This window comes from Bactrocera neohumeralis, unplaced genomic scaffold, assembly GCF_024586455.1.
Source record: "Bactrocera neohumeralis isolate Rockhampton unplaced genomic scaffold, APGP_CSIRO_Bneo_wtdbg2-racon-allhic-juicebox.fasta_v2 ctg49_3, whole genome shotgun sequence".
NCBI classification, from domain to species: domain Eukaryota; kingdom Metazoa; phylum Arthropoda; class Insecta; order Diptera; family Tephritidae; genus Bactrocera; species Bactrocera neohumeralis.
In genome coordinates, this window is record NW_026091970.1 from 93,444 (window position 1) to 118,815 (window position 25,372).

The 25,372-nt window shown below is 35.9% G+C and overlaps 1 protein-coding gene across 5 annotated transcripts in view; it reads left to right on the forward strand.

Annotated features, from left to right (window-relative positions):
• The window catches only part of LOC126767269 (CUGBP Elav-like family member 2), a 186,200-nt gene that overhangs the window by 25,008 nt on the left and 135,820 nt on the right, over window positions 1-25,372 (forward strand). For all 5 annotated transcript variants that reach the window (XR_007669044.1, XR_007669045.1, XM_050484838.1 and 2 more), the window contains exons 3-4: window positions 15,865-16,214; window positions 19,388-19,470. Coding sequence is in view for 3 of the 5 variants with exons in the window: in XM_050484838.1 (XP_050340795.1) it covers window positions 15,865-16,214; window positions 19,388-19,470 (433 nt within the window). In the remaining 2 variants the exon portion in view is untranslated. The remainder of the gene's footprint in view (window positions 1-15,864; window positions 16,215-19,387; window positions 19,471-25,372) is intronic.

Consider the following 25,372-nt stretch of genomic DNA (forward strand, 5'->3'; position numbering starts at 1 on the left):
AACTATTATATTCTACGACTCGAAAATAAGTTACTTATACGCCACCACTTCTGTCTATGTAAAAATTCATATATTACGAATTATCTTCGCAGATTACAAGCTATGTAAAAGGTTTGTTATCCAACTCAGTGGATTTGGTAGAAATCCTGATTATTTTCCACCCCATTCTTTCAATGTCTCCACTTTTCCCATTTTATAAGGAAGGCATCTTAAGTGTAGCTGCCCCGTGATAACCCCTAAACTGTTACTAATCTCCGCTTTGCCTAGAAATAGGAGCTTTTTGGTCTATTCACCATCAACACTAATCTGCCTAAAAATAGAAGCTTTTTGGTCTATTCACCATCAACACAGCTCCAAAGGAACATTGTGATATACCCTCTGTTGCTTTGTTTTCCAGACCTGAGGTGTAGGACGTAAGACCATAGCTTCAAACAACCATTGCAAGCGGTCCAGCTCGTCCGCCTTTTCATTTCCTTCTATTCCAAAAAGACTGGATACCCAGATGATGATACTAAACGCGTTACCTTTTGAGAGTCTAGTAATTGAATGCTTTCATAACCTAACGCAGTGTGATATGATATTGGCGCCACGGATAGCCTTAATTGACGCTTGGCTAATCACTACAAGGGTTATGGACTTGCTGGTTAGAGCAGAATTCCACTTACCACACCTTGTTATGCCCACAATTTCCGCGTGAAAGACTGAATTGTAGCCACTTTGTTTGAAAGTAGCTTCTATACAAGTACATATACTACATATTACTTCAAAAGAAGACCAGAAGACCGCTCCTGTTCCTATTTCACTCTATGATCCGTCGATGAACCATGTCCGTACTAATGCCGAATCTGACTCTATTGGCCTAAAACTCTTGAAACGGCTGACGGTAAGCATAGTACCTCATTTGTAGGTGTATTGGCCGGATGTCGAGGATAACTTACAGAGCTTAAGGTTTACTATTCATTGATGTTTAAAAATTTGAAGATATAGATTTCCTCATATTGTATTCAATTTTTTGAAAAAAGCTTAGCTTTGTTAAAGGACTGCTCCTTATAAGGAGGCATCATTGGGAAGAGACATGAAAAATCAATTCAATCGTGGTATGTCCTTCATTGCGAGCAAATACTTTATTCAGATCTAATGTAAAAAATAACAATTGAGTTGAGCTGCTATGTCGAAAAGATAGAAACCCATATCGTCGTCTTTCTCTGACTGCGACTCCTGCTTTTTGGAAAGGAAAATTTTTTCGGCAGCAGCGCCAGCGCCATCTGCTGGAGCAGAGGTAGCAACAGCAACAAATTTATTGCCAAATATTCAAAAATTATAATTCAATTTATATTTTACTCTCTTCACTTACAATTTACTGTACAAATACTTTGAAGAAAGCTAATTAAATTGAAATATGTTTAAAGTCGAATATAAAATTAGTTCTCGCTTTGCTATGATTTATCATGCATTCACAGACGGTGTTCGAACTGAAATGGTACGTAATAAGACAAGCCTACACTAACACAACTACCACAACACACCGCACCGCCCTATTGCCTTATGAACGGCAACAACTGACACCTGCGGTTGTCAGCGCTTGTGGAATTCATAATTAATAAATGAAAATTTGACAATTTAATTTAATTTCGTATCTCATCATCATTTTTCATACTTTAACATGCAGTCAGCGGCGGCGGCGACGGCGCCAACTGTCAGGTGACGATTGTGGCGGAGCTGTGCTGCCCTGCAGGCAGCTAACTTATCGCTTTAGAGGCACGTTTGCGCTTACGCCATGATAAACTCATTTAATTGCCACATTTTACCCACTGACTGCGTTGAGTGGAAGCGCCGCGCTGGGAGGCGTCTGCAAATACATTGTGCAACGCACCCTAGAACACGCTACGTGTCTGCTGGAATAGTATAATTTCGCTTAAAATGCAAATATTACAAAAATAACATTTGTATGCGCGCATTGAAGCGGCTGGGGCCGAGGAATATGATATTCGCGATAAGCAGCGCGCGGGCCAAGAGTCTTATTGATTTAAGCTACGACTTTGGCTAGATGCTAGTATGTTTGTAGTATGAGTATTCGAGTAAGAATTGCTGTGAGTATTGCTATGAGTATTGTTATAAGAATTGCGCTAAGTATTGGTATAATTGGCAGCGCCGCTTGTATTGTGCGCATTTGCATAATTCAGCCATAAAAAATTTCTTTTGCTGCGAAAATTTATTGTCGGAAATTTAAATTCTCAATCGAAGCGCGCGCACACACACGCTGACAAACGCAGTTACAAGTCCGCTCAAATGCCGTGTGAACCGCAACAACACAGCTACTTGCGCGCTAATAGTGTGGCTGCTTTTTGGGGCCAGCTGCAGGGTTAGCTTTTAGACCGTAAGTGTTGCTTCTACGGATTTTTCCATTTCTTTACAAGACTCTTCGCGCTTTAGTTGTAGCTGCCGCGCATTTAAAAGGTATGTATGTATGTGGCGCCACCACCCACCTGTCAGTTTGCCGCTAGGCAATAAACGTGCTGGAAATTGCATTGGCATTACAAGTGTGCGCTCCAAGCTTCCTCATCCGCTTCCTGTTGTACGCTTGAACGCGCCGCTAACGCAGCGCGCGGCGACCGGTTGTTGCGTATCAAACTCTAAATCAGCATCACACATCGCCCGCAGCGTAGTCAACTCGACGAGCGGCACGCGTTCGGAAGATGCCAATGCCAGTGCGCCCTCTTTCCTCGCTTGCTGGCATATTAATAATTCAGGATATTCAAATGCGAGCGCTGCAATGGCAATGAAGATGTCAGCAGCCGCCGCAACGCAGACACGAGGCGCATAGCTGCGACAAGACAAAACAAAAGCGCTACGTACAGCCAAATAGCAAGCTGGATGAGCTGCTCACTCCCTGTCCTAGCAATCATACAGGCGCGCACACACATAGCAGTCGCTTAATGAGAAAATCGCCTGTGGTGGCACAGGCGGCTTTGTTGTCGTACTCCCCGCACTTCGCCATGTGATTATCTTCGTTTAGTGTGTGGAGTGGTTATGGCAAATATTTCACGCGGATACCAAATCCCTGTAGGTTGTAGCCAGGCACATGACAGCGTTTTTTGTTTCGCAATTTAATAGCGATAATTTAAATATACTCGTTTTTTAGTGAATTATTTCGATATAAAAAGATTTATTCCAAAGTGGCGCAGTTGCGTAGTGTCTTGCTAAAGCCGTTCAGATATTCGGGGAATCTCTTGCGTACGGCACTAACACATAAATAATAAGGGGAGAAATCAAAATCTTAAATGAGAAGGTGGTTAAGCCTATCAGGGTTGCTATTAGCTGTGTCAAGTAAGGCAAGGGCAAGGAAGTACTAAAGTACAAGGAGAAATGAGTGCCAAAGTGAGTGTATGTGAGACGCACTTACGACCTGCGGTGATTTATGAGATGACACCACGCTGATTTTATTAAATGAAATTTATTTATTCCTAACAAAATTATTTGGGGGTAAAAAACAATTCCGCAGAACAATGCTACAATATCTGATTTAATTTTTAAGACTTCATACCATAAAATAAATAGCAAGATTTTTTAATCTGCGTAGAGCGGTTCTTGTAGATACTTAGCTCGCTTAACTGCTGAAGCCTCTTAATTTTAATACTTCAGTTAATATCGTTTGCAAGATTACTTCTCTGCTTTGTTTCTTTAAATCAATGAGCTTCCCTCAAAATGAACTAAAACTCGCTTTTTAATAGAGTAGAGTGATAGTGACAGCAAACGACGCCAGATTTTTTGCCGCTCTTTATGATATTTCTTTTCAAAAAGGAAAGATATACGATCCAACAACGAGTCCAAATTATTAAAATTTACTACCGAAATTCGGAGTCAGTAGCCTCAACTTTAAGAGCGCTACGTCCAATTAATGGTAATAATCGTCCTGCCAGATCAACAATTGAGCGTCTAGTTGAAAAATTTGAATCCACAGACACAGTACAAAATTTTCCCGTGCCAGAATTCCCGTGTCGAGAATATTGTTGCCGCCAGTGCATCAATTGAGGAAGACACAAATAAGTCTCTCACACCTCATTCTCTAACGTTGGGCATCTCTGTGACGTCGTTGCGGCAAATTTTGCGAAAAGATCTTGGTCTACATCCTTAAAAGATCAAATTGACGGAAAAACTGAAGCCACTTGACCACCAGTATCGTCGTACTATATGTTCGTGAATTGGGCTGAGCAATAACTTGAAAATGATCCGAAAAAGCGATGAGATCATTTCTGGCTGAATGGTTTCGTCAATAAGCAAAACACACGTACTCCATGAGTCGCCATTTTTTCCCAAAAAAATTACGCGCCGGCGGCGTCATTGGGCCGTACTTCTTCCGTGATGACCTCGACCGACACGTTACTGTGAATGGAAATCGCTACCGCTCAATGAAAACCTAAGATTTTCAGCCCGATATGGATGACATGGACTTTGACAATATGTAATTCCAACAGGACAGCGCCACAAGCCACACAGTGAGTGTAACAGTCGATTTACGGAAAATCAATGGTGAATGTGTTAGTCTATTTCCTTTGGGGCTACGTCAAGTCTATGGTCCATGCCAACAAGCCAGCGACAATTGAAGAACTTCGTACGAAGTTCGAACGTGAAATTACAGCAATATCCGGCGATTTAAACTTGAAAACAGTCGAAAATTGGGTTAAACGTCTGGGCTTTTCTAAGCGTGCCCGTTGTTGCTATGCAAAAGAAATCTAGTTCATTTCACAGGAATAAAGAATTTCATTGATATTCCAAACCGTAGCGATCTTATTGAAAAACCCGTTAGTTTATCGTTTGAAATACGTTATTTTGACAGCGACAGCTTTGAAGAGTGACAGTTGTAAAGGTCAAAGCGTGCTAAGTTTCCAAAAGCTTGTTGTTGAGAAAACACATTTTCGTCTCAAAAATTATCTGGAGTATCAACTTAATTATATTTGGTAATCAAAAAGACCACACGTGATTCCTAAAGGTTAGGTTAGTCTGGAAGGGTCGTCAACCACGCATATTCCGTGGGCCATCAAATGTTTGAAGCGTTGCCTTGCTACTGCAGGGCACCACGGCTTTGATTGCTGCTGGTTGGTTGTCTACGTAGATGTTGATTCTGAGGCTGCTTGTTGATGCATAAGAGGCTAGCCCTGCGGCTATCCTCTGTTTGAAATATACTGCAGTGATCCAGCAACTTAAAAGGCTGACGTATGCCTAACTCTGAACAGTATATTTCCGCACCATCTATGTCTTCCAGTTTCGAGCCATCCGTATAAATTTTTAACATGTCGCGCGCAGTTAACACACCCTTATGCGAACCGTCTTGTTCTATGATCTCTGAAAAGTATAATTTGATAAGTATTTTTCAACAGTGTTGTTCTGGAAATCTCTTTTCGAATAATGGCTAATTCTACTGAGCAATAACTAACGATATATAGGCCAAGAGTGGAAGATGAGCAATGGAATAAGCTTGCGATTTAGCTCAGTTTTTGACCACTTCATATAGTCCCTAACATAATCAATCCTCTTTTTTTCAATGGACTCGATGCCAACTTATTTGGTGAACAAATATAATTTATCGATATTATGAGAACACATAACATCTTAGGAAAAATATTGAGTTAGTCGTGCATTTGGTGCAAATAGTATTGAGCACCAAAGACCTTATAAGCTGTTCTAACAGGATGAAAAGAAACTTTCGGCTCAGTTCTCTTGTAAGACCGAGAACTACATGCAAAAGATACTAAATAATAATATACTTCAATTTAATTCTGAATTAAAGCAGTATATCTTGGGTATAATAGCTAAAACTGTTTTTATGCCAGTCCATTTTCCTTGTACCAGTTGTTTGTTCGATACGCTGCAAGCAAGTGTTTGATAAACCAAAGAGAGCTAATGTTATTATTGAATTGTCTTTAGGAAGTTGACAATGGCTAGTCATGTAAACGCTTTTCTTAAATAAGATTCGAAAATTAAAAAAATATTAAAAATTTGCATGTCCACGTTGTTTAAAAACGCAAGTCTCTATTTTAATTGACAAAGTATGTAACGATTAGAGTGCTTTTTTTTCTAAAATTTGGTTGAGCGCGATTAGCCTAATACATGTGTTTGTTTTTTCTCATTTACGTCTCCGCGTGCCACGCATAAATTAAGATATTCGATTTTCTTTGGAATGGTGCTTATCTAAAAATTCCATTATCTTCGGCTTGGCCTTGAATGACTTTTATACGACACAACTTTCTACTCAGCTGTGTTTCAATATTACATAGCAAACCAATAATACCTCCACAAGTTAAATTCCAAGCAAATATGCCATAAATAAATATATAAAACCATGCTGTGCATCCCTGCTTGCCCCCAAAATTTGCGGATGAGACTAAAAGCGGCAGTTGGAGGTTGGAGGGATGCGACCTGCAATTGTCTTTTCAAATTCGTAAGGAGCGCTGCCTCACTTTCTGCCAACTCTCCCGTAAGTGATATACGGCGCGCTACCGCCGCCTTATTACTCGCGCCAAAGCTGAGCAGCACAGCGGCGCGTTTAATTTATTACAGCAGTTTGTTACGGTGTTTCTGTCACAACAGTCTACATAAAAATGACCCATCATAAATTTAATATTCTTGCTTTATTACTTAATGGCAGCAAAACATTTTATTTACACCACACTTCGCCTCACCTTACGCGCGGACCTAGGCACTGTGCGCCGTTGTACTCGGTATTTTTAGTCTACTATTTTATTTAATATCTCGCACCGCTCACATCGCGCGCGCGGCTATAAATCTGCGAGTATCTGCTGTAAGTAGAATATGACTTTGTCTTTATGCTGCGCTTTCTTATTTTTTCTGCTTTTCATATTTTCATCTACTTCCATTTTTAATCCATCATAGTTCTACGACACTGGGCTAAATCATTTCTCACTTATATGTAATTTTACGACGATGGCGAGAGCGCTGCTGCTGCCGACGGTATGACTCGGCGACCCGTCGACCCACATAGCGCCCGCTCTACGCTCCAGCGCGCTGAATGCGAATAAAATATGTCTTAATATGTAGGCCTGTCTGGACATTTACATACCTACTTTATATTGACATATATATACAGATATATATAGTTATTAGTCGTTCTATCATTCGTGTTGATTTCAATGTGTCACTTCGTCTAATTGTCTCATCAACACTCACACACAGCCAGATAGCGAAATTGTCTGCTGCGCCCGGTGTGTAGGGAAAGCCAATTAGACACTGAAAGGAAACTAAATAATAGGGACACAACAACAAGCATAATTGCAATAGCCTTGACTTCAATGTGTAACATTGTTGTTGTTGTAAAATGAAGAGAAATTATTGTTTGGTGCCGCTGCAAGGTGCCGGGTGTTAAGTGCCGTTCGAAGGCAACTTTATGATTATAAATATTGTCGTCAGCATTGTGTCGAACGAGCAGCCGCCGACCAACCGCTTGTAGCCACCACCAACGCCAAGACATTTATAATTAATGATATTAATAGCACGTAATTATCATTACTGCGGCTTTTGAAACCGCCTTCCGGAATGATTAGTGGGTGGCTTGAAGTCTTTCTTTTGTTTTTGCTTTTAGCTTGTTGTTGTGGACATGTGCTGCTCTATTATGCATAAGTTGAACGATTTTGTTGTGGATTTCTGTTTTAAATATAAGAATTTAAGCTTGTTTTGCTTAAAAACGATGATTATTATTTATTAATATTAATTATGGCATGAGATTTAAAGTATGGGTACTGAAGCAATTTACTTACTGCCGATACGAATTCAACATTGCTAAGTGGTTTTATATGTTTTATTTAATTATGCTTATCAGAAAACAATATCTGATAACCAAATCGAGTACTTCGATAAATAACAAAAAATATATAAATATGGGAGATAATTTAATATTAATTATAATTAGTTTAATAGTTTTATTAAAAGCAGTCGATGTTTATGATAAGATTTTTGATATACATACTATATCCTTATCTTCATAAACAAAATATACTTATTGTTGTTATTTTTATAACTGAAAATCGTTCATCAAATAATGTCAAAACAAACAGTGTGATTTCAGCTCATTTTCGAAGCTCCGAAGTACAACCATAATGTTGAGATTTGCAGAATTCTGCCCATAAACAGTCAGTACTTTAACCTTAAATATATAAAAATTATTATTTTGAACTATTCTACGACTGGCAAATAAGTTACTTATACGCCACCACTTCTACTATAACAATTCATATTTAACGAACTAACTTTGCAGATTACAAGCTCTCTTTGCACTCCAGCAACTCAGTGAATTTGGTTGAAACGATTACTTTCCTCCCGATTATCCCAATGCCCTCAATTTTCTCATTTTATGAAGGAGCGATCTTAAGTGTAGGTGTCTTGTGATAACCGCTGAAATGTTACTAGTTTGTTAGTTTGCCTAGAAGTAGAAGCTTTTTGGTCTGTTCATCAGCGACACAACTCCAAAGTAACTTTGTGGTATTTCCTGTCTGGCTTGTGTTACAAGATCTGAGACTATTGCTTCAAACAATCCTTGAAAGAACTGAAAGGCCTGGGCTGCAGCTTAAGGGAGTTTTATCTCCGGCTGTCCCCAAGCAGGCCAGCTCGTCTGCCTTTTCATTTGCTTATATTCCTATACGACCCGGTACACAGTTGATGATACTAAACGCGTAACCTTTTGAGAGTCTAGTTATTGCCTGTTTCTATAACCTAACACAGTGTGCCATGGTATTGGCGCCAGAGATTGCCGCTTGGCTATACACTAGAAGGTTAATGGATTTGATGGTTAAAGCAGAAATCCACTTGCCACATTTTCTGCGTGAAAGACTGAATGGTAGTCATTGAGATTGAAGCTACCTTCGGTGCATATATGGATAATCACAAAAGACGATAGCTTCTGTTCCTATTTCACTCTTTGAGCCGTCGATGAATATGTCGATTTTGACGTTGGAACTGTTCATCACCACTGGTTACTTACTTTCTATTAGGTATTGAGAATGTTGTGTTTACTTCCTCATGGTTTTCTCATTCTCGATTACATTGCCAATTCAGCCAGAGTTCACTAACAAGTTTGAGTATAACAACATTTCCGTGATGATGGCAAATCTGACTCTATTGACCTAAAATCTGAAGCCGGCTGGGCGTAAGCATTGTTTCGTGCCTAATTTGTATGTGTTTTGGCCGCATGTCGATGATAACCGCTAGAGCCTTATGTTTACCACAGATTGGTGATTATAAATTCGAAGATATGGGTTTGCTCATTGTTCAATTGCTTGAAGAAAACTTAGCTTTGTCAAAGGCATTATTCCTACAAGGAAGCAGCATTGCGAAAAGAAATGAAAAATCAATTCAAACGTTTTATGTATTTCTTTGTGATAACAGAGAAACATTATATTCAGATCTACTGCAAATTAAAATATAGAAATGTTTGCCCAGCACACATATTCAATCATAATTTTTAACAGTAAAAATCAAACTTTCATGACGATGAGATGAGTAGCCGATGGCGAGCAGTTAGGTTGTTGTAATGGCTATCTAACGACGCACCTAGGCATTTAGCAGGCCCATTGTGGTACCACTGGAAATAAAGAACCATCACTATACATATGTACCATCTGCACCATCCCGTGCTGCTGTTAAAGTTCATAAGTACGAAAAGTTTTATCTGCGCAACTTCAGAGATGTTGTCAAAAAACACCCGATCAATAGTTGCTAATATTATCATTTATTTGTCTACTCTTCTTCTACCCTGACAGCTACTCCACTAGCCGTAATATGGCATTTCCTGTCTAATGGCATGTCTGCCTATTACACAGTGACCTGTTAGTAGTCTTACTAAAATTCCTATGTAATTTCTTTTGAATTTTAATAGTCGGTACGTGCGGCCCATATCCCGTTCATGCCACGTTTGCCTGCTTGTCGAGCAAATCAGGGATTGATTCCGCTGAGACTCGGCTATGCTTATATTATGTACTATTTGTACGTTTGTTAGAAATACTCTTTAGGGATACTTTTAGCAACGAATCTGCCTTAGATTTCAAAAGTCAAAATATTCCATGTTTACAATTGCCGAGCCCCTCTTAAGTTTTTCTTGACTGGCTCTATTGAATTAATAGAAAATAATGGAAAACCACGAAAACTTACGAATTTGAAAAGACCTTTTTAACTCATTCGTAGCTTATTAGTTTCCTATACACTATTGGAATCAAAAGAGATCAGAGCTCAAACAAAGTAGATAGCAAGACAAACAAAAGAGTAGCGAATTCATTCAGCGATGTTTTCCAACACATATTGATATGACTCTTAGGCTTGGTCGTGGTCTTTTATCGCTTATTATCGACAATTTTTCTTCTGGTATTGTTCATAGCATTCACACAAATCCGACAACTTGAATCGGGCAATTTTTTGTATTCACATTCTTATCCTTAAACACCCTTTTCTAAAATATTTTTATTATGCATATTTTTGCATACATTTTGCATAGAAAGTGAGGCTTGGTACTGCGACCTACAGTACATTGTGTCTATACAATACAAAAAATATATACTAAAATACAAATTTTCGAACTCCTCCAAAACAAATGGCATCCTGGCACCCCTTTCTTAACTTAAGCTTTGCCTGCTTGATTTTGTTGACAGTCTTCCTCTGTAGCAAAGGTGTCACATTTCATCTTGTAACTTATGGCCTTTTTGGCACACGAAACTCCCCACATCGAATTTCCCCATTTTTATTGTAGCGCTCTCCATTTTTATTGCAATATTATTTCATGTCGAAAACAATTTTAACGACGCTTGTGATGGGTGTACGAATGACGTCTTACACACACTTTACATGGATATTCAATTTGGTCACATAAATATTTTACTACTTTTGATTTTTATTTATCTCAAATTGACGCCGTCTACAGATATATACGAGAAGGTACAAGATGATTTAGGGTGTTAAATTGTGGTTGTTGTACGCATATTTATGATTGCGCAAAATAAACACGAAATAAAATTTTAGGTATTTTATATCCTAATTTATTGCGTCTATGTGTTATGCATACGCGTATTTTTTAATGGTGGACAACCCAAAATGGGGCAAAAATGTACAAATTTTGAGCAGAAGGTTGGAAAACAAAAACATGTTATGGTTTATTTGGCAAAATATAATCTAATGTCGCCTTCATTTATCTTTCAAATGCATGTGCTCACCTTGATTTTCCCACGGCTCACATCATCGCTCGCTCAGCGATAGCAGTTAGGTTGGGTTAAGATGCCGATTCTAACAGGGGATCTCACTTGGATAGCTTAGAACGCTGGTCTGTTGTGGACTCAACAAATTTCTAAATATTGGATCATAAGACCCTCACAATGCAATAAAACGCTTTAAACTTACCACAAACCTAAAAGTTAGCTATCAGTTTTGGCTACATCTTACGGTTTGCCGAAGAAACAGTACTGATATGTTTCATCCTTAGTCGTGTTAAGGCTGAACAATGAAAAAGAAAGTCATTAGATGTTTCCACCTCACTCTCCTCCATTAAACTTTGGAAACTAGTTCCGCCAAGATTCTTAGCCTTATCGCTTGGATGCTTATTGGATAGTGTCTATTAAGAAATCTTACGATTACGGGAAGCTGAACTTTGCTCTGGGCAAGTAGTTCAGTAGCTCTTCAGCGTTCTGTTTAAGTGCAAACGGATATCGCAGTCGCGCAGAAGCTGTTCATCTACTAGCGCATCTGGTGATGAAATAGCTTGATGATGTTTCTAGTGAGGACAGACACTTCTTGACTAGTTTTGAGCTCAAAGCTAGCGAGCTCAGAGCTAGTATAGCTACTCTGCTGTCGTAGTGAATGGTCACCTTCCTGAGAGAAGCTGCACTTCATAGCAGTGGTCGGGTAGCATAAAGCTATGGTTGAAGGAGAGTTTCGTATAAAAAACTTCTCCTTTAACGTTCCCTCCTAAAGAAGATTACTGCGCTTGTTCTCCGACGACTTCTACTCATCTACATATCTACATATCCCTCGTCGGAATTTGAGCAGAAAAGAAGCCACCACAGGCGGTCCACGGTTGCTTTCTATAAAATGGGCTTTTTATCTTCTTCACTTCATAGTAGCGCTAGTTTGTATGCTCTCTGCCTTTCTCTCTCTCTTTCTTTCGCAAATCAATATGTGTTTCTCTTTTCATTTCTGTTTCTATTATTGGGATTACGGTTCACTTCAACTGAAATATTCTCACCCAAGTTAAATAATATTTTTCTTCTTCTTTATTGGCGTAGACACCGCTTAGGCGTTAACAGCAGAGTTTAGGGTCGTTCTTCCTTTTCGATGTTTAGCGCCAATTGGAGATTCCATGTTTATCCAGATCCTTTTCCGCCTTATCTTTCCAAGGGAGTGGCGGTTTTCCTCTTCCTCCGTCCAATACTCTCAGAGCTGGAGTGTTTTCATCCATTCGGACGACGTGACCTAGCACCCGCTTCTGTGCAACAAAAAACGAATGTCAACAAACACAAGGCAAGTTAGACGTCGAGAAGTTGCAATCATAACAGACAGCCGAATAATTTTCAACTCGACTTGCATTCCTCCGCTCCGAGGGCAACTCGGTATAAGGGACAGCATCTCAAGCTCTTTACGTACAGGTGCAAATGAAACTACTGGTTTTCGGAAAAGACAAAAGAACAGCTGGTTCGACGAGGACTGCCGTGTCGCATAGGAGGGAAGAGAGACGCTTTTGCAGACAAAAGGAGAGAGAGGCCGAAATGCGAAGAGCTTAATAAGCCAGCCGGCAAGGTTAATGCTTGATTCCACGAAAAGATGCGGCGACTAACAGAAGGTTTCAAGACCGGAGAATACTCTTGTAGATCTCCCAGAAATGATCTAGCAACCGATGCCTAGAGCATACTAAATTTGTGGAGGGAACACTTCTCTAGCCTGCTGAATGGCATTGAATGCATATAGTCGGACGAAAGCATGCCCAACGAGTGGATTTTAAGTGTGCTCTGCCCAATCCACAAAAAGGGAGACCCCACAAGCTGCGCCAACTACCGTGGAATTAGCGTCCTCAACATCGCGTATAAGGTTCTATCGAGAGTATTGTGTGAAAGATTAATCACCCGTTGATTGAACCTTATAAATGTGGCGGGGGACCGACGGAAAATCAACAACCGACCAGATATTCACCATGCGGCTTGAATCGTCTCCGTTCTGAAATATCGTGCAGTGGCAAGTTGGATGACAACATCTGACGAGTCAACGTTACGACTTTTAGAGAGAAAGGTTCTGCGGAAGATTTATACCGCAATCCATTTAGATTTTATAGATTGTTAAGTGGCAGAATGATTTAAACGCATATAAAAAAAATTATAAAAAGAGATTATGATATATCTCCATTCTACATAATTGTAAATTGATGTTATTCACGAAGTATATTTTCATTATCTGAATCGATAGTTGAGATTCATCAGATAATTTCTAATGTCTTAATTCCTTAAATTGGAAATGGGTTCACGATTGTGGCATTTTGACTGATTTCTTTATTTTCGAGGAAAAAAAGCTAAACATAAACACATCTTTTAGGTAATTAATTTATTAAATCAACCGAGTTTTGTCTTATTTCATAAATTAGTCACATTCTTTAAAATTTTAAATTTTCAACCAATATATGGTAATTCTCGTCTCTTTAATGATCTCAAATACACATACACATATTCACAAATAAGTTTGTTTTATCTACCAAAAGTTGGAAACGGCGAAATTTTCGAAAACGAAAAAAAAATCCACTTCACCACACATTCGTTGTGCCCCAGTTTTGACTCCCCAACCACAGCCACAAGCCACGTCGAGTTTTATATTATTTTATTACACAAGTATTTATTTCCATTTTATTTGTTGCACAACATTTCCAATCATTTGGCACGAGCACAACAACAATCGCAACAACCAAAGCAACAACAAGCGCAACATCAAAACCAATCGCTAAACTTTTTAACAAACTTTTATTAGATAGACCTGCAGTTACAGTATATTTGTGCTGCGGCAATTGTTATTCCAACTTCATTTGCTAATGACAATAAAAAACAAATACAGTGGCAACAACAGTCACATACATATACATACATATGTGTTTGGCATGTAGTGGCAGCACTGCACAGGCAATAACATGGCAATAAGTCGGTGACACTGGCGAAATCGCATTGAATACGAAAGCGCTCGCAATGGCAACAAACAAATAAAATAAAGAAACAAACGGCAGCTACTGCTACAACAACAGCAACGGCAATACATTACTATAAAATGTAGCTACTAATTGTTATTACCGAACTAATCTAATCTAAAAGTTGTAAACAGTTTTACTTTGCGGGATTAGTTGCCGGGCGATTACAATTGGCCAACGGTGCGGAGGAATTGGGGCAAGGAAAGCTCACTCACAAGCGCATAAGCGTGTCCGTATGTGTGATATGAGTGGTGAGTGTGGTGCCGAAGTGCGGGAAACAACTTAATAGACTTTTTGGGTATAAGGGACTTCACTTCGAAGCAGCGATGGTTTGCAAGGAGTTTCTAGAGACCAAGTAATTTGTTGCAGAAGTGGACAGAACCTCCGATTTTTACTTTCCTCCAACAAGTGGCAAAGAAATGTGCTATATTTGTGAAATAATGAAATAATCCAAATGGAAATTTAATATAAAACAATTTCAGGAAAAAAATTGCAACTTCTTTGATTTTTATAATTTCTCCAATTTGGAACAGGGATCAAAAATACTCTGTTTGATTGAAAACCATGTTGGAACTTGACAACCTGACTCTAAAGCTATAATAGTAATAGCGGCTATAGCGTTTTTCCCATGATCAAAATTGACCCGGACTGACCATAAATACATTTTCACGTATTTTAATAAAGAAGTTTGTTATCGCTCTCAAAATAGGCTTCTGAGCCATGCCAAGTGCACCAACGCTTAATCCAATTCTTCATACGCTTGTTATAAACCTCGGCTGGGAGGACCTAAATAGGGTTTTAAATAATTTTTGTAGCGCCTTTCGAAGGACTGTTGGTCAATTCAACGTCAACGTCTTATTTATAGTAGTGTTGCGTTAGATGAATGACAGCTTTTCAGCTGCGTTACCAATCATTACTTTTGTGAACTCAACTTGACGTCGTTTTTTCTCAAAATATTCAGGTCTTTTGGTACAGATCTAGCCTATGCTTGAAACTTACAGAAAGCTATAACTAAAAATATATCCAAAAATATACCCGAAACTATATACTAAACAAAGCTTTACCAAAAATTATACCCAAAACATTAAGTAATATGTATTGAGTCAATACATAAGAGTTGTTGAGAAACTCTGCTATCCCTCTGATTTCAACACGACAACTATGAAGTACGGTGTCTTTAACTCTTTCTATGTTATCGACCTGGTGGACGACTCACTTGAGGCAAGTTATCGATGACAACACAACCTTCACTGACGACTGCTCAAATACTTGTGTTCTTGATAAAGTAAACTTCCCAAAAGACTTCTGCAACACTTTCAGTTATTTATAGCCCTAATTCTTAAAGATACACAATATTTCAAACAAACTTGTCATTCAGTATGTATTTGTTTCCATGGCTATCAAACTCACACTACTTAATTGACATATGGAGATCAAACTTCGCACCACCATCAAAAAAGTGTAGAAAGCTAGTAAAATAAATTATGTCGGCTTTGGTGCAAGTTTATGGACTTTCCCGGCTCAAATTTGTGTATATTTTTAATAAAAAATAAATTTAAGACCACTATGTTCTACTTTCATATCTCCGATCGTTACTCACTTTACACAAACTAACTAACCTCACTTTCTTACGTTTTTCTCCACCCTTTCAACAGTGAACTAATGTCTGAAAATGAGGACATTAAGAGCGCTCAACCAAACAGTAACGAACCTAATCGTGCCACTGAAGCTTATGCCGAGTCGATGCTGACCGATGATTGCTCAAATTTAATAGCCCTTTCGAACAATAATTGCACAAATGGCAATACTGTGGATAACACAAATGGTGATGCCACCGTAGAAAATGAATTCAACAAAGATCAACCGGATCCGGATAATATTAAAATGTTTGTCGGTCAAATACCCAAGTCCTGGGATGAGGCGCAATTACGTAAAATGTTCGAACAATATGGACGCGTGCATACTTTGAACGTGCTGCGTGACAAGGTGACGTCGGTGAGCAGAGGTGAGTTATACACAATAGTGTTTAGAATATTTTACAGAAAGAAATCAAAGTGATGTGAGTATAGTTTTTAAGAAATAACTTATACAATTTGTACACAAGCACATGCATAAATATATATTTATTGAATTTGATGATTAATGATATGAAGATCTCTAGTAGGATTAAAAATTCCTTATTATACTATACATTATATGGAATTATGGCTATCTTACAGGCAGACCTTTGAGAGTTGTTAAAACATGCTTTATTAGCAAGCTCCTATTACTCATATCAGATTTATGTATATTTGTACATACAGGTATTGCTAAAATTTGAGTTGAATGCGAAGTATTCATACAAATTCTAATGAAGGGTTTAGGAGCTTCTAACCAATTAGCTGTTTTTTTTTCAAAATTTTCAACATCCTCTGCAAATAAATAGTGGTATATCCAGAATATCCCCTCTAGACTACGTAATACCATTCTACCCAATTGACCTTAAACAGTAAAAAGCAAACAATGATTGGTCCCTACGTGACTCGCAATTGAACTTATTTCCCCTAGTTGACTCATTTTGACACAACTGATAATATTTTATGTGTCATACCTTTACCAGAATTATGACATTTATCATCTTGTAGCACAAAATGTTATATTTACTCAATCCAGAAAAGACTAGTTAAGTTCTAAACGCATATGATACTAATTGAGAACTAGTTTAAAACCAGGTGATCTGCATATAAGGCAGGTATCCACATGTGATTATTTAGCATACTTTTAGGCGGGTGGTCGCATAGTGAAAACCGGGTTTTCAGCCAATATAAACACATAGAAATTGACCGACTCTTAAAGAAATATGAGCATCGTTCTTACATGAGCTTAAAATAAAATATTGATATGAGTCTCTACATATTTAATAAAAGATACATAGGCGCTTATGTAGTAAGTACACGACTCTGCATTTAATAGTATACTATGTGATAGTGTTAGGTGTTTCAATGTATTAAAGCATAGTATCATTATGTTTCCGAAGTCACCTGCCTTCAAAGTACCAGCTGCGTTTGGAAAAGAAAGCGATTTGAATTGCTTCAAAAGTGTGAAACTAAAAAGTGCTTTTCAGCTGAGCCGGTCACACAATTTTTAGTGCTCCACACTTATAGCCAATCGTCCGGACCTGAGTTATGTAAAGGAGCTATTACCGTAGCCCGATTGCCGCAGTAACACACAATTTGTGGTAATGATGAGCAATATTCAATATGCACATGTGGCAATAATCCTGAAAAATGCGTTCCGATTACTATAAATATTTAAGTGGATTTTCACGAAAGGTTATGCATAAGAAATATTGACTAAGAAAACTCATATTTAAGATCTAATCAACATTCAATTATCAAGCTACACAAAATTTCATGGTTATAAATCTGTATACATACTACTGTAACATTGTGAGGACAATTTTGAATTGCTTAAAATTCAAAATCTTATATACATATATAAACAAACAGAGATCGAATAAATTTCTTCTCCGACAAGCTTTCAGTTTAATTTATATTCTATTCAACCTTTAATAAGGTTTTTAAATCTTTCAAAACCGCATCTAGAAGATCGTTCCTCTCCCGGAAGGCATTATTTTAGGGCAAGCAAAGCTTTACTTTTGTATTATTTATACAAGCGGTTTCAGATTTAGTGATAACTATGAGACATTTTGAAGGTATTTGTAGTCAATTGGCTAGAAGGTGGGCTTTAAACAGAAATGATGAAAAACTTACATTATTTAGTGGCTTTGCCCATCCTTCATACTATCTGTATCCACCACTTATTCCATGAGATCATCGCCCATGCGCATATTTACCATAGTAAAACACATTTTTTGGCAAAATTTGTTTTTTTCCTTATTCAATAAAGTTTTCGTTTTTGTAGTACGTCCTTGTGTGTGCCCTTTGCTTCAAAATAGGCCTCAGTTTCGGCGATTACTGCTTCATTCGACGAAAATTTCTTTTCAGCAAGAACTCTTTTCAAATCTGAGAACAAGAAACAGTCGATGGGGGCCAATTCTGCTGTAACCAGTGAACCGCCTGAAAGATATTTATGTTCCAATAAAGCTTTATATTCAGGGTTACCACTAGATTTTTATCCGTATTGCTAAGTGGTAATTTGTTACACCTCAATGATGCGGTCTTACTTGCACAACAACTTTTACTTCCACTAAGATGCATTCAGCCTTGAAAAGTATATATCTGTTGATTGTCTCGAACATAACGCATAGAAAGCAATCAGCTTTAACACCGAACACTTTTCGATCCGTGTTTAGATGAATTTCGTCTACATGGCTCTATTCTTATCATAAGACTGTAGTAAAATATCGACAGAAGTCAAGCTAAAGAAACTTTGAATATAATAAAAACGCTTTACTTTGTGAGACTGTTACTCCATAGAAAATTTGTAAACGCTTTGGCATTCAATACTTATTCAGCTAAGCAGAATAAGGAATATGAAGATCATGATAAGGAAGTTATGTCTTAATATGACAAACATCAGTTACTATATTGAGCTTTGATCGATATCTTAGTGCCTGGAGTCGTAAATCTTAACCCATAAATCAAAATTAACATGCTGTCATTGTACTCTGGTAACCTTACTCTCGCATTATATACACAAATCATATTAATTTATTATAGTATATAATATTTATATATATTTTTATTAACTTGTAGTTATTATATATAAAAATAAGTATTTAAAATAATATTATTAAGGTATGATATCTTTAATGCAATAAGCCACATTAAATTCTAGTGCATGTAATCCTTGTTCGGATGCGATTCAATGTCAAGTGTCAAGTCCACGTATGAGTAATACTTAGCTTTTAGCCACAGTAATGTAAATGTTGTTCAGTTTTAATTGTTCAAGTTTGTTGCATGCCGTGCCGCATATTATAATTAATATATAATTAAATTTAAAGTATATACACCCAGTGTCTGCCAGCATAAGAGATAATTAAAGCGAAGTGTTTTGAAGAATTGCATGCGGCGCTTATTTAACATTAATGTTGGCAGCTTGTATTGAGTATTGAATTATTTAAATTGACTAATTGCATTTTACCAAGTAGCGAGTATCCATTGTCTTGAACTGTCCACGTTTGTTTTCTGATCTATGTATTTTCGTTCTTCTTTTCCGCTTTTTTCTGTGTTGCAGGGTGCTGTTTTGTTACGTATTATACACGCAAGGCTGCTTTGAAGGCACAAGATGCCTTACATAACATAAAAACACTCGAAGGGGTAAGTACCTAGTACATACATAGAGTTGCCATTATCATTACTGTTTAGTATTGTTTATCCGCCGCCCCCTTTTGCTGTTATGTTCATTTGAATTTTTGTCTTGTGTGTGATGTGCTCAGTTTACGAAGAGTTCGATTCGTTTTTTTTTTTCTATAATACGAAATGAAATTTCAGTATGCTTTTGACTGCAGAGGTTCCTTTGGATTGCAATAGTGTTAATGTAAGAGAAAACGTAAATGTAATTGCATTTTTGTGTTACTTTCAATTGAAAGAAAAATTAGCTCGAAATTGAAATTATATGCGGAAGAACAGTGCTTTGATTAGCTAAACCGTCTGCACAAAAATAAACCAGAGAAAAATTAATTAAAAAAAAACATAAATATTAAATAATAAAACTTTGTTCATAATTTTCAAATTCTTAATTTTTTTTTTTCAAAATCTATGTCGTCCCGCTCAAAGTAATCCGCCTTGGCACCACTACTCAATCTCTAAAACAGTTGCTAATTCGGAATGCACCACACCTCGATAACAGAAGAAAATTGGCAACATAGCCGGGATTTTTGACCTGCTTTCACGTGGTTTTTTTGTCTTCACCACATTTTGCCACGATATTCGGCCCATTGGTGTTCTGTTTCCGAGAAAAATTAGCATAGATACAAGACTATATGCGTCAAGTAGTAGTACGTTTTAGCATGACGTCCTGGCTGTCAGAAAAAATTTTTTCACAGAAAACAACGCTTTTTTCGAACAAATTTAATGATTTTGGAAGCAATGTGCCTTCACTTTTCTTAGGCCCAAATAATCTTTCGAAATGGTTTTCACTGATCCTTCCGATCTTCCAAAGATGCCAGTAAGATCTCTGACTGCTTAATCGTGGTTCTCAAGCACCACATTTTTCCATTTTATTGACTGATCGTTGATCATCGTTCTAGATACAAGACTCATCGCCAGTGAATATTTTGTCGTCCAATCAAAAACATTTTTTCGACGCGACGCTGTTTTTCGAAAAAAATTTAGTGACTTTTCCAACATTCTGAACATTTTGTCACCAGAAATTTTGATTCCGCACACAAAATTTAATGGAACTTCTAAAAAAAAAAATCGCCGAATGCACTTTATGTACTTAGGATGGACATGCGTATACTGAACACTAATGATTATTTTGATATGACGTTTTGCACAGATGTCACTAAAGGTCATACCAACATAGAAAAAATAAATTGAAATTAAAAAGTCTTACTATTTTTTGCCCTCAGTAGTATACCGCGTAATTTTAACTTCAAGCATTATCATTTTTTTATTTTATTAGCGGATCAAAATCTTAAAAAAAAATCATTACCCGTGTTAATTATAAATTTTCATAATATCAATATTTATTAAAAGTAATCTGTAGTGTTTTTCGAATAGTTTTGTCTCTGCATGGTTCACATTTGCTTGTAGTATTTTTAAAATTATCTGTCTTAAATTTCGCATATAATTATAATTATAAAGCAACAATAATCATCACATATATTATATTACATATACTTTATTTAGCGACTTTAAATTTCTCAGAGATATATTCCGAAGACCAATTTAATATTATAAATAATGATTTAGGTGTAGTTAGACATATGAAAAAATAACCCTTTTAAATACTTTTTTGGCCAGTTAATATTTTTTTTTTTTATAAAACTAAAAATTAAAAAGCATTATATACAAAGCTTGACTTGACTTGATAGAAATTTGATAGTTTTTTGTTGATCCAGTTCCAGCCAAGGCTCTTTGCGGTGAGCACCACGAACAAAAAAATACGGTTCTATTAATAGAAAATCTAGTGTCTGATTTAATTTTTTTAATTTTATTAAGACAATGACGGCTTCATGTATTTTTTAAACTTTTCTGTAAAAAAAGCAGCAGTTAGTTGTTTTTACCCAGTCGTAATTAGAAAAAAACAAAACCTACATCATTTTTAAATAAGTTTCATATTTTCAAAAAAGTGCGGTTTTCGAGCGACCGTGGTTAGTAGCACAGAAAGCATGGGTTTGGGGAAAAGCATTCGAAGTTTTACAGGATTATTCCGGAGCACCCGAGAACCCTTTGCTAATGATCAAATAAACCGAAAAGTATTTTTTGGATTTAATTACATTTTCCAGAGAGATATTGTATTTTATTAGAATAGAAAAATTCTGACTACCCCTAGTCCCTTAAGTGAGACGCAAAAGAATGCTCAACTCGACTGAAAATCTGCTAAAGATATACAACATCCAAGTTAAAATCACAATTGCCGAGTCATCCATTTTTTTGTTGTTGATATTGCATATTTACTTTGCAGCCTTGCAACTACGTTCCGTAAACTCTGAAGAATATTGGTATGCTACTTTTAAATTACCTTAACTTTTTTAGCGAGCGTTCGTTTTATCGCTGATTTAGCAGTAAGCTTTATTTTTGGTAGTTTTTAATATGGTTAGTGACTGATCTGGCATTTTGGCGGAGTATAAACCCGATTTTGTAAAGGTATTTACAGAAACCTCTTTTTAAAGGTTTCTAGTCCAGAGTAAGTGTTATTTTTCTTTTATTTCTTTTTTGTCTATAACCAAACAGGTATCAGTGTAAATTTCTGCTCATACACACTTTCAGTATATATTATAATATACCTATCTTTAACTCGTTTGTTTAATTCTTTGAAAGTCATTGTAATTTAAAAATTATTAAAAAAAGTATTCAGAAGTTCGCTGCAACGTTTATGAAATTTCTTTCCTTATCAAAGATACCTAACCCGGTGTTAGAGGTACTTGCCTGAGGTATTTTTTCGACTTATCTTCTTACCAGTATCTCTACGAGTATATAATATGTATATTCCACTCTTTACCGACGTTGGATTAACATCAAAAACACAGAATTGCTTTCAACTATAGTAGACTTCTCTTCAACATTTTTTATATAGTAAAAGCACTAAAGAAACTATGTACAACTAGTTCGATTTTTGGCATATAAATACTCAGTTTTTATGAGCTGCTTAAATCCCTATTATTTCGAGTTAACCTCAAAATTTATCAGCATTTCAAATCTGCAACTGTTTTTCAATTATTTTGTAGTACTGCCTACAAAGGTTGTTAGGTGTTGGTTTGCAGCAGTTAACAAAAGAGTTGTTCCTCATTTACTAGTATATTTCTACAAAAGGTACTAGAACGAATCATTTAGTTATATATTCTGATATTATTTTAATTAAATAATAAACTTTCAATATTTTTTTCTAAATTATTTGAAATGTTAGGCAAGCATTGAAAAACTGGTGCTGAGTACCCAATTTATTGAATGCTATCAAAAATATAGCATACTTTCAGGCTACAGAAAACTGCTGTTTTTCAATAGCGAATAGTGTAACAATATAGTAGGTATCAACGAGCTGCGAATATGTGTGAGATGTCGGTACACACCATAAAGTGTAATTATGAGACACCGAGTCGTATGAGTAATGCAATAATTTGGAGATTTAAGGGGTTACATACGGTTAGAAGGCCGAAAAATGTCTTTCCAAATTTGGGTGTAACTTTGAAAATATTCACCGGAACTATATGAAATTTTCAGTGTGTATTCTCAAATATATTTTCATTAAAAAAAAATAAAAAAATGATTTTTTGAAAATTCTAACTGTATGTAACTCCTTATCCAAATTCCTATACTTTCATATAAATATTCATATACTTTCATAGAAGCCAGTAGCAGATATACAGGGATCAAACCATTATCCCAACCTAAGCTTAAAAGGCAGTGAATGAAAGTTCAGTAATAATAATAAATTAACAAAACATTACCAAATAACATTTATATAGTCAATAGTTCAATTCATAGAATCCGCTACTATTATAAAATCAGAGCGAGGAAAATAACTTTAATTCAAATTCAAAAGAAATATTTGAAGCAACATCGTCATATTAGAAATGTGTATGTAGAAAGGAAAAATCTCCCAGAGAGAAGTTCTGTATCCACTACAGCCAAAACTATAAACCCTTAGTGTGTACTAATATGGATTATTGTGTTAAATCATGAAAAATTTTGAAAAATCGAAAAATCAATTTCCATTTATGTATTTTTTTTTTTTGTAAAGAAATAGAAAGAACAAAAAACTTAAAATGTGAGTAAAGAATTATTATAACATTTTAAGCTATTAGTTCATTTAAATTTTCCTAGCAAAAATGTATCAAAATAGTGCTACTAAACAAGCAATGTGTTCAACCAACTGTTGAATGTTTAAATAATAAAAAATATTAACAATAGAATACATTTAATTAATTAATTGTTTAAATTTAATCAATATGATTTCAGAAGTTTCATTTATAAAGGTTTTTAAAAATTTTTCATCTGTAACTGATTTTAAAAAGTTAAAAAATAAAGGATTTTTGAAATTTTTCGCATCACATGAGTTACTGTAACGCTGCAAGGAATGTGAGTAATGTTATATATGTACTTTTTCATACCAGTTTTAATTAATTAACTTTACTGCTCTGATATATTTGCGAATACGAATGCAGTGGAGTTCGAAAAAAAATCATAGTTAGCTTATTGAAATTTCTATCTCATTGTGGCATTCTGTGCAATGCTGAGTTCGCATACAATGTGTCCATATGTACATACCAGTAAATACGCATACACAAACATACATGGAATAACATACATGGAATATATTTGCAACAATTTCAAAAGAAGCACTTGAATTCTTTTTCATTAAATGCGTTGGAGAACGAAATATGTAACAAAAATTAACATTTTGTTGGTGTCAATGTGAGAAGTTAGATTTACTAGCTATATTGATGTCTTCAGGCGATGCAAGGACTTGTTAATGCATGGCTGGATGAAGTATTCTCACTCTTGTATTGTACTTGTAGAGTTGTCGACAAAAAGCTATTCACCTCTACAAGAACAGTACAGACTACATATATGATATATACAACCTATCAACATGCAAACAACCTATATTAAATGCAAAGTAAACTTAAAAATTTGACAATTTTTTTTGAAATAAATAAAAAAATATAAAAAAAATCGGCCCACTGCGGGATTAGAAGGGATAGTTGTCAAATTAATTGTAGTTTTCTTTGAGGAATAAAAAAATGGCGAACTTTCAAAAAATGACGATTTTACTTAAAAAACCGATTATTTTATATAGTTGATCGCGTTAAATTTTTTTCGTGTATTTTTTCGAAAAGTTCATTCAAAAACAAAAATTAAAAAAAAAGTCCCCAAAAGTCAATTTCTACAAAGGTTATGGCTATTTGAAAATAAAAAAGGGTTTTTTTTTGAAAAATTCATAACTTTTTTTTAAAGTTGGACAACAAATTTTGAAAAAATTCTCAAATATGTTTTTCAAAGGGTAGAAAAGGATGGATAAGTTTCAGCCAAATCTAAAGGGGTCGAGTTCAAAAGTGGTCTATTCGGTATGGAATACCCCATATACTATTAAGAGAAAGGTTAAGATCTTCGACAATAGACTACACATGTGACTGTATAAGAAGAGAGGCGCTATATAAATTATTGCTTTCACATTTGGAGTGAAACTCCAACTTAACTTAGTAAATTCTGATACTCGAGTTTAAAAAATGTTTGAGGTTACTTTTTTGAAATTTTCTTTCGAAAACTATTTTCGTATAAAATGTTAAATGTTCTGTTTAAATAATAATAAAATAATTCTGAAACTGGATTTTTGCTAAATTATATGTATGTATGTATAAAATATATAACAAATTTTTTATAGGATATTTAACATTTTTTTATATACGGGATAATAATTCTGAAAGTCAAATTTTAGAAACTTTTCTAAAACTTTAATAAAACATTTTCGTATAGAAAGTTTTAAAATTTTTTTAATATTAAGATAATAATTCTTAAACGCGTATTTGGAAATTTTTCATATAAAAGTATT